This window comes from Oenanthe melanoleuca, chromosome 3, assembly GCF_029582105.1.
Source record: "Oenanthe melanoleuca isolate GR-GAL-2019-014 chromosome 3, OMel1.0, whole genome shotgun sequence".
Taxonomy (NCBI): Eukaryota; Metazoa; Chordata; class Aves; order Passeriformes; family Muscicapidae; genus Oenanthe; species Oenanthe melanoleuca.
Window position 1 is genome coordinate 48,114,105 of NC_079336.1, and position 10,415 is coordinate 48,124,519.

The 10,415-nt window shown below is 41.2% G+C and overlaps 1 protein-coding gene across 1 annotated transcript; it reads left to right on the forward strand.

The window, feature by feature from the left end:
• The first annotated feature begins 403 nt into the window (after nucleotides 1-403).
• Nucleotides 404-10,140, forward strand: GJA1 (gap junction protein alpha 1). The gene is made up of 2 exons (XM_056488272.1): nucleotides 404-1,080; nucleotides 7,028-10,140. The coding sequence occupies exon 2, from the start codon at nucleotides 7,043-7,045 to the stop codon at nucleotides 8,186-8,188; it is 1,146 nt and encodes a 381-aa protein (XP_056344247.1). The 5' UTR covers nucleotides 404-1,080; nucleotides 7,028-7,042; the 3' UTR covers nucleotides 8,189-10,140.
• The last annotated feature ends 275 nt before the right edge of the window (nucleotides 10,141-10,415 follow it).

Here is a 10,415-nt window from a genome sequence, read left to right on the forward strand (position 1 = left end):
GAGAAATCAATTAATCTCTGTTCTACAGACAAGGCAGTTTTCAAGGAGTGTTTAACCGGGGTCTAGGCATGAGCAAAGCCAAACTGGTTTTGTTCCAATTGCATAGATCAGTTTTGAAGCATGCTTTAATTCTTGAGAATGTGTTAAAAAATTATCAAGAACATTTCTCACTATTGAAGCCTGATTGTCTGTACTATGCTTTATTTTCTGAAATTTCCTGGAAAGAGTTTCCTGGAATGTGAGATCATTTCTTAATTTCTCCCGTGGGACAGACACACGCACACATGCACACACAAATAATAGTAAAAAAATATGTGATGTGTATCTCCCGTGGAAACAAACACGCCGCTCCTGGTGTGTACTTTCATGTGTGCACGTAAAGGAAATTGACCTCATTAAACAAGACTGTGTTCACAACGAAAAAGCAGAGAGGGCTTGGGAGGGCTTCTTCTCCTCGGTGGTGGCTGGGAGACAGCAGCCGCAGCACCCAGAACGTCCACGCCGGTTCCCATTAATGCTCTCCCTGCATTTCTGCCTTTCCCCGCAGTGAACTCGCGGCTCCCACCCGGACCCAGCTCGTTGCGTGTCCGAGGCGAGCGCAGCGCGGGTCGCGGTGCCAGCCGCCTGCCCCGGGACCGGGGCTGGGGGGCAGCTGCTGACTGCCCGAGTATTTGTTTTGTTACATCAGCAAGAGCGGGCTGCCATGCTCTCTGACTTTCCGCGGGCTGGGTTTTTTTTTTCTGCTGTGCCTTCAGCGCTCTCCCTCCTCCTCCCCCAGCTCCTGCTCTCCGCCCGCAGCGCGCCCCTCCTCCTGCTGCTCCCCTCCCTCTCCCCTCCTCTCGCACAGTCAGAGGCTACAAAACTTCTTAAAAGCTCTCCCAGCGTTCCAAGTTAGAAAAAACTTTTACGAGGTATCAGCACTTTTCTTTCATTAGTGGGGAAGGAAGGATGAAAAATACAAAACTGCAGTAGACTTTTAAAGTTTAAATAGACAGGTCTGAGTGCCTGAACGTGCTCTTCCATTTTAGTTTAACCCTCCAAAGAAGTACTCTGATCCATTTTCACTGCTGATCAGCAAGGGTAAGTTGAAAGTTTTTGTTTTTCATTATTTTGTGTATCTTTTTTTTTTTTTTCTTTTTCTGGAAACACTTCTTCTCTTTTCTTTTCTTTTTTCTTTTTTTTCCCTTTCTTTCCACCCCCCCACCCTAAGAATTCTGTTATTGCGCTGAGGGCTGAACTTGTTTAAAAACACACATCCCTAAACAGCTTAGATTCTCTTAAAGTGCTAAGTTCCAGCTTGAAGGAATTCTTTGCCTTCTTTTGTCACATTTCTATACATTTCTAGAAGTGCTACACTTTTACAACTTGTAACCTTGTTCAGCCGAAGGAGGAACTGAGCCGAAGTCGAGAGCGAGCTGCAGATTTGCTGCTGCTGCGAGCGATCTCTCCCCTCCGCAGCTTTTGGGCTAACTCAGCTCCTTTAAAGAAAAAGCCGAGGTGCGCTTCACTCTGCTCTGCTGTACCAAAATTGCATCAGAAGTCAGTAACAGGGAGACCTTGCCTTGGACGCGTCCCATTCCTTCCCCACACGTTTTGCTTTCATATGGAAATCCTGATTGATGCCTGATAGTTTGAGCAGAGCAAGCTTCTTAATTAGATGCCTTGTTAAATGCTGCAGCTACTGAAGTGGTGACTTTCACGTGGTCTTCCTGATAAGTTTTTTTCCCCCTTTTCTTTTAAAATAGATGTGATACAATCCAGACACGGGTTATGGATTTTTAACCTGGTTTGTATATAGTTACTCTGTTTTAGCAACCTCAGTGAGGGATTTTAGAGAAGGAATGTGGGATATCATGATATGCCTTACCACGTTGGCAATGTCTGTGAAAGTCTTGGGTAGATATAAATGAAAGTTGTCTAGGAAGGACTACACATAATCCCCATATGACACATTCCCTGTATAATGCTTCAAAGACCTAATTGTCAAAATGCAGAAGAAAAAACACTTGAGTAGCATCTCTTAGAGAACTAAAAACCTTTTCATGTTGCAAGACTTGGATTGATTTCTTGTAGCAATTGTTGCCTGCTGCTCACCAGTAGCCAAAAAGCAGCACGAGGAAGAAAAGCTGAAAGGCAGACAAAGCAGAGAGTTTATCTTATCGAGTAACACACGAACAAGAATATTGTGTGCTTATATGTGTCCTCATATTTTGCCTTGAGATAACCAGCAAGCCTCATGAAGCAGCATATTTCCTCTGAGGATTTCATTTTTGTACGTGATAGTTATGACAAAAAGCCTGCTAATGAGCACAAACATGGGGCACAGACACCTTTTCCCTGACGTCCCCGAGTGTGCACGCGTGTGTGTGCAGAGGGAGCGAGTTAGAGGGCTTTGCATGGAGCTTTCATCCTGCCATTTTTAACATCTGGACAGCACACTGCGCGGCAGAATTTAAGCCTCTAGTCTTTGGGATGTTTACTGAAGTGTTTCCTTCAGAAACTTCAAAGCCAAACACTGGCGCTGACCCACGATACCTAACAAGCCTTCGAATGGGAGAAAGGCAAGGACAGGCAGGGATCAGGAGAGGGAAGAGAGGGATGGACACGAGGGATTTGTTTTGCGACATAAAGCTGAATGCTTGCACACACAGGAGCACAGACAGATTCAACACTCTAAAGTTATCTCAGCTCTCATATTATGCAAGCCCCAGAGATTAATTTTATTTTTCCCTGCAATGAACCAGGGCCAAGGATTCCTGTGGGTATGGGGAAGGTTAGAGGACATTGAGCAATGCATCTGTTTCATTAGATACATTGCTCTCTTCCCCCCAGTCTCTGGTATCTCCTTCCCGTGCTACTCACTGAACTTGTCTCATGTAGAGGCACCTGGGATGTTGCTTGTACCACTTGTGTATTTAGTCATCCAGATTTCAAGATCCTCAAGCAGGAGCATCAGAGGGCCTGAGGCTCCCTCAGGGAATTCAGCGTTCCTTCCCTTAATTCCAAAGTGAGTCAGGAGAGGGATTAATCTGAGCATTAACACAGAAGATAGACCTGACTTGTACAACTAGAGAATGTCTAAGAAAGTGCTTACAGTTGCTTTTACAAATATGCTTTAAAATTAAATTAGATGGGAGAGGCAGAGGCTATGGGGTAGATGTGGTAGTAACTGACCACCAGCAGTGCTGGCAGACAAAGGAAAAACCACGGTTGTGACACTTTAAATTCTAGTTACTGCGACCATTTTGTGCGTAACCTTTGTCCAGTGGATGAAATAAACTGAAGCTCTGCAGACCTGTAGATGAGCTACACCTTCCCAAGGCAAGGCATTTTGCCTATTTTTATAAGATTTTGGAAAGCTAGCCTTCTCTGTTCCAAAAGGCCCATACCCAAAGGGTTGTACATCTCAGCTGCTTTCTCTGCAATGCATGTTACTTTTTGGAAATGCTCAACCTGATTTGTGTTCAGGGTCTCTTTTGTTGTCTAGGTGTGTGTGAGCACAAACAAAAAGATAGAAACATTTGGAAAACCAAAGCTTTGGCCTGCTTCCCAATTACTTCGATCCCATTTTAGAACCCACTGTAACCCTTGCTGCTCTTCCATCCCCTAGCATGTGACCTTCTAACACTATAGTCAGACCTAGGACATTACCACAGCACTGAGTTTGCATTATTCTTCTTGGAAAATATGAACCAGATGACACAATGAATGCCATCCATAAAAAATAGTTCTAGAATTTCTTAATTATGGCTTACAAATCAAATGTCTTATATATGTGGTCATCCCAAACCCATGCAGATGAATGCTGTCAGATCTCCTGCTGCTCTATGTATTTTTTTCCCCTGCCTTTACCCACACACAGTAGGACCTGGAAGAAATCCATCTTTTAAGGACTGCTATGTTTTAATGTTAAGCCAGCATTAGTCTGCCTCAGAGAAGGTTATGATCCTGTGAAGTATTAATCAATAGGAACTCATGAAATGCATGTACTCATCATCAGCCATATCCTTAAACTCCTCAGCTACTGAATTTGTATCAATTCAGTGTCATTCAGTGGACTCATTTAACGTGTCTGGAAGTGCTAAAACAAGCTGAAGTCCAGAACACTAAAGAGCTATTTTTAAAGGTTGTCTGCCAACTGTTTCAAACTACTTACAAAGCTAAGTACCTGTTTGATACAAAACCTCTTTTTATACCTGGTAAACAGATTTGCAATCAGTTAAAAAAACTGGTCTTTCAGTGCCCTGAAAGTAAACAAGTTAGATCCGATGAATGAATTTTCTCTACAACAAAGCAAAGTACTGTGTTTCATAAAGCAATGGAATCCACTTAAGAAAAGGAATAATATATTTGTGCCACCACAAGGTTATCTGATTAACAGTACAATGTTTTGAATTGATGTGGGGTTTTTTATCACTGGCAAAGGCTAGCATGTAACTGATCCCTTTTTTAAAAAGTTGCTTTTCAGAACTATGTATGAGTAATTCAAGCATGGAATGTTTCCTCCTGGAGTTTATATTGCCAGCGGACACAAGTGGAACCTAGCAATTTTGCATGCTGAAGCAAATTAAAAAATCAGTAGTAAATTCTCCAAATATTGCAGGTGTGGGATTAAGAAGGTCGAAACTGAAATAAATCATATTGCATTAATGAACCAGAGAGGAGTGTAATTAGAAAACAAACAGCACATAACTGCCTAGAAATAACATATCCTCTGTTTTCTTAATCAGGCTTTCAATCTGAAATAACATTTAGACAGTAAAAAAGTACATTGAGTCTGAGGAAAGTCTGTTAACCCAATAGTTTCTAGTCACTGGAAAGCTGACTAATTAAATCAAGAAGCTGTTACTTGAAAAAGGCTCCTTCTGTCCACTTGCACTTTTAGGACATGGAGCAAATAGCTTGCCTTTAAAACAAACTTCACGTGTTGTATAGTTACAGGCTGTTCTCTGTTTTAACAATCCCTGCCTGAGGAGGAACATGGTCACATTTCATTCCAGCCTTTCCAGGGACCTCCACACTTCTCTGCCTGACTCCTTCTCTGCCGCTCCAGCCGGAAAATACAAACTCACTTTTTCTGGGAAGGATGAAAGCTGAGGGGATGTGTCACAGACAAACATGCTCTGTGTGCTTCTCCCAGCAGAGGCTTCCAGTTTTAAAAATTTTAAAGTAGGCCTGATCCTTTGATGGGGCTTCATTCATGAGAAGAGCTAATTACATGAGGAAGGGTCAATAGGCTGCAGTGCCTGAACTTCAGAGCCAGCTGTTTAGGCAGATGGAGGAAATGGCCCTGGGATATTTTTCAGGGGTTCAAAGATAATTGGCATCTCAGAGCTATCAGAACGAGTACTTTGAATACTTGTCTCCCATTACTCTCTCAGACTTGGTGGCAGGAATGGTGTGTTTTTATTTGGCATCTATTGTTATGTTTGAGTTTTCCAGCTTTATAATCTGTGTTCCCAGTGACTCATTGCTTCTTGAAAGCAAGTCTCCTTGGTGCTAAAATTTCCTATTTTATGAATTATCCAAAAAGCGCATGTTCTATAAATGACCTTCACTAGGGAATATATCCATGATGCAGTTGGGAGGAAATCATTTGGACATTATCAAAACTGTTAATACCAGGAAGGGATTACTCAGCATCCATGGAACAAATATCTATGCCCAGCAGCATTCCCTTTAAAAGGGAAACTTCATGATTATTTTTCCTTTTAAGTTCCTGATTTCTTGTGATTTCATGCTTTTTCATGTCAGGCGAGTTAAAATGTAAGTTTTCATAAGATTGCCATTCTCCGGGTGATAAAAATCTGTAGTGAAATCTGTTTTCCCTAGGAATCTAGAACATCAAGCAAACTATTTCATTTCTTTCGTCCTGTGTATTTCCAGATATCCTGAGAAGCTGCCTGTGTCCTAGAAACGCTTGCTTTAAAACTCAAGTCAGGAAACTTTAAACTTGCAGTGTTCAACACTTGGAATGCAAACTGCAAGCCAGGAGTCACCTTACAGAGCATGTTTACCTTTTTTTTTTTTTTTTCCCTTGCTAAAACTTTTCCTTTCAAAAAAAAAAAAAAAAAGGAATTTAAATACAAAAATATGTAAATACAAACCTGAAACTCCAATGAATTAAGCAAATCACAGATAAACAGCAAACCAGTTCCTCCAATATGGTAACATGATCTTAGGTGTGTTTCATGTATTTACTATTTTTTATTCCTTCATAAAACTATAGGTAAAGAATGCTTTCTTTGATCTTTTTGATGCAAATACTAATCATAAGTTTAATTTAGACAGCAAACACTTTTTCTGAAGTTGAGCAGAGTATAAACTTAGCATCATTAGAACTATACTCTTAAATGTATTACATGCTATGAAGTGATAGGCTTGAGCTCAATTTAATTTTGCTAGTTTTGTTAATTTAGCAATATTAGTTTAATATTGCTGAGTAGAAAAACTGCATGTATATTGCAAAGGTAGAATTTTAGTTATGTGACCCTAATACTAACTTAAGGTAACCTGTTGTATTTAGGTTTTTAGTATGTGAGAGAGTGAACTTTAAAATTACATTGAATGATCAATCCATACTGAAATGTAGAATCCTTTAATATATTCCTAGTACATTTAGGCAGTGCTATTACTTAGTTCCACACCCTGCTTCAGCTGTGTGTCACAGCTCTTTTTCACCTGAGGCAGGTATCAGTCATTGAACTGAGGCTGCCATCAAGGAAGCTGTGCCAACCACAGTGGTCACTGAGGGTTATGGGCTTCCTGAAAACTGGAGTGAAATTAGGAACTTTTTTGATTGTGCTCTGAGACATTATATGTAACTTTCTCCCTTCAGTTTCCCTGACTTCCCACTTCACCTGCAAACTAACTAAAACTCCAGTTTCTCTTCAGATTGTGTAAAATACATTAATTTCAACAAAGCTGACACCTCTGCTCTATTAGCCTTGATCAGCGATTTAGTGTATCAAAGGTATTAAAACTCTGACCTAACCCTTGCTATTTTTTTCTTTGTGCCCTTGTTTAGCCAGCACCAGTGAAGATGGGTGATTGGAGCGCCTTGGGAAAGCTTCTGGACAAAGTTCAAGCCTATTCTACTGCAGGAGGGAAAGTGTGGCTGTCTGTCCTCTTCATTTTCCGAATCTTGCTACTGGGAACAGCAGTCGAATCTGCCTGGGGAGATGAGCAGTCTGCATTCCGGTGTAACACTCAACAGCCTGGTTGTGAGAATGTCTGCTATGACAAGTCTTTTCCTATCTCCCATGTACGCTTTTGGGTTCTGCAGATCATATTTGTGTCTGTACCTACCCTATTGTACCTGGCACACGTGTTCTACGTAATGAGGAAAGAAGAGAAGCTGAACAAAAGAGAAGAAGAGCTTAAGGTAGTGGCAAATGATGGTGTGAATGTGGATATGCATCTCAAGCAAATAGAAATTAAGAAATTCAAGTATGGTATCGAAGAGCATGGCAAAGTGAAGATGCGTGGGGGACTGCTCCGTACTTATATCATCAGCATCCTGTTTAAATCTGTCTTCGAGGTGGCTTTCCTGCTGATTCAGTGGTACATTTATGGGTTTAGCCTGAACGCCATCTACACCTGTGAGCGAGACCCATGCCCGCACAGAGTGGACTGCTTCCTCTCCCGTCCGACTGAGAAAACCATCTTCATCCTCTTCATGCTGGTGGTGTCCTTGGTGTCTCTTGCCTTGAACATCATTGAGCTTTTTTACGTGTTCTTCAAGGGTGTCAAGGATCGTGTGAAAGGGAAAACCGACCCCTACTCCCACAGCGGTGCCATGAGCCCTTCCAAGGACTGTGGCTCCCCCAAATATGCTTATTACAATGGCTGCTCCTCACCGACCGCCCCCTTGTCTCCCATGTCTCCCCCAGGCTACAAGCTTGTTACTGGAGACAGGAACAATTCCTCCTGTCGTAACTACAATAAGCAAGCCAGCGAGCAAAACTGGGCCAACTACAGCGCGGAGCAGAACAGAATGGGGCAGGCTGGCAGCACCATCTCCAACTCGCACGCCCAGCCCTTCGACTTCTCCGACGAGCACCAGAACACGAAAAAGCTGGCGTCAGGACATGAGCTGCAGCCCCTCACCATTGTGGACCAGAGGCCTCCCAGCAGAGCCAGCAGCCGAGCCAGCAGCAGGCCTCGACCTGACGACCTGGAGATCTAAGCTTCTTGATGCAGTACTTGCTCAACTACGAAACGACGTGCGTCGGAAGGTGCCGTCAGTGCTGATCTTGTTCCAGTGGAGGTGGTACTTAACAGTCTCAAGCAGGAGATTTTAACAATCATTAAAAAAAGAAAAACAAAACAAAAAAAAAAAAAGCAAAACAAACAAGCAAACAAACTTTTGAAATACTTGCTGGTTCTTTGGGGGGTGTGGGGTTGGTGTGGGGTGGTACAGTACACATTGATATTTAATGTAGCTGGTTTAAAGAATTTAAATACTAAAAAAAAAAGGAAAAAAGGTAGTACTAAGGTAAAGGGCTGTTTTTCTAGAAAGGCTGTAAATATCTGAGTGTATGTGTATGTGTGTACTATCATGTTTGTTTCTAAAGAATCTTCTGTAATACTAAAACCCAATAATAACTGAACTCACATTTGTCAGGGTGAAGTGCTACCTGAAGATAAAAACATTTTTTCCTATTCAACAAGCAAAAAAGTCCAGGATTGCCTCTGATCATTTCCCTGTCAAGAACATTCCATTCTTAGAAAGTGCACTTTGAAGGTAAACTTTCCTACATGGTCCTGCGGGTGGTTGGAAGGCTCCTGTGAGGACAATTTACAGTCTTTGAGTCGTTCAATTCAAATTTCAGGCATGGCCCACCAAGAAATAGTTTGGTCACCTGCTCTTCCAGCCCTTCATGCAGGTGTATTTTGTGATGTGCGTAAATGGGAGGGCTCCACACATGTGGAACCGGCAAGGACACAGTCTTGCCCACAGCGATACCTGTGTCCTGCTACTTATACAGAGTCTCTTTAGTATTATATAAAACACAGTTTGCTCCCACTTGCAGAGTTAAGCATCAAGACAAGCAAGCAACTGCCTTTAGAGAATTTTATCACACTTTTATGTGTACTAAGGGTGTACCTATGTGTGTGGATCTGGAGGCAAAGGTATACACAAAACACCCTCAGAAGCATAGGCTGAGAAATAAACGCACACAGGTTACTTGCAGTTGACACTTTCTCATGGATGTTGTGAAGATGTGGGCCACTATGGTGTTTACATTCTCTGGTTCCTTCAATGTAAGTGAAGCACACGTTGTTATATTTTTTTAAATCTATGAAATATTTTCCATGTATCCTGAATGGATGCTCTTTTAAAAATAAAAATAAAAAAAAAAAAACAAACTAAAGGGCCTAATCCTGGATGTCTTGCTCTGGAAAATCTCTCTTTAAAGCTGTTGGGAGTTTTGCCTCAACAAATCTGCAGGATCAAGCCCAAGATGTAGCGAACCATGTTCTTGCTGGCATGAATGATTTTCTTTTTTTAGAAGGTAGGGGTGGGAAGGACCCATTAGGTCATCTAGCCATTCTCCCTGATAGGTAATAATGATGCTTGAATGATAGAAGATGTAGTACTGTAAGCAAGCTTTAGTCTTTTATGTGAGAAACTTAGAAGAAGTGCTTTTGTGCTGGATTAATAATAAAATATGCCTAAATGGCTTTTGCAGTAACTGGTATTTTTCTTGTTCTAAATATTCACATTTACTGAACTGCGACGTCCACTGAGTTTGACAGTTAGGTCTTTCTAGATGGCTCTAGCAACTCTAGTGTTTACAGTTAGATTATGTTTGAAATGCAAGTGAAGTTGAAAGGATTTTTAAAGAGTACAACTCTAACTAATTTATTTGAAATATATGCTAAAGAAATCTACCAGTTTCTTCAAATGCATAGCCTCTTAGCTGAACACAGATTGACCAAGGAAATACATAGCTTGGTTTCATTTTGCAGCAACACAGATAAATTGTTTCATTTAATACATTATATTAATTTGTTTGACATTCCATGTTAAACTACTGTTGTCTTCAACTTCATTGCATGTATGCAACCATAGTTTGTCAGATCATGTTGTCTGGAGAACATTAGTCAATAAAGTTTTAATTTAGTATAAATACATTTTCTAATTGTCTTTTACTGTTTCATATGTCCATGTATATTTTTAGTTTCAGTCTGATAATCCAAACTTATTCCTCCCTTGTTATTTTTTTCCCCAGCCACTCTCCATTTCAGAAGCATCCTTTATTTAATCCATCTGGATTTGCTTTGAACTGAAATTCCACAGGCCCACATTCAGACACCCTCACAACAACTGGAAAAACAGGCATTGTCTCTGCCACTCCTGAAACGAAGTAATGTTCAGCATGAACAAATCTTGCCAGGAGTCTCGGAAA

Coding starts and splice junctions, on each gene's coding strand:
- GJA1 (XM_056488272.1), top strand. CDS start 7,043: ATGGGTGATTGGAGCGCCTTGGGAAAGCTTCTGGACAAAGTTCAAGCC.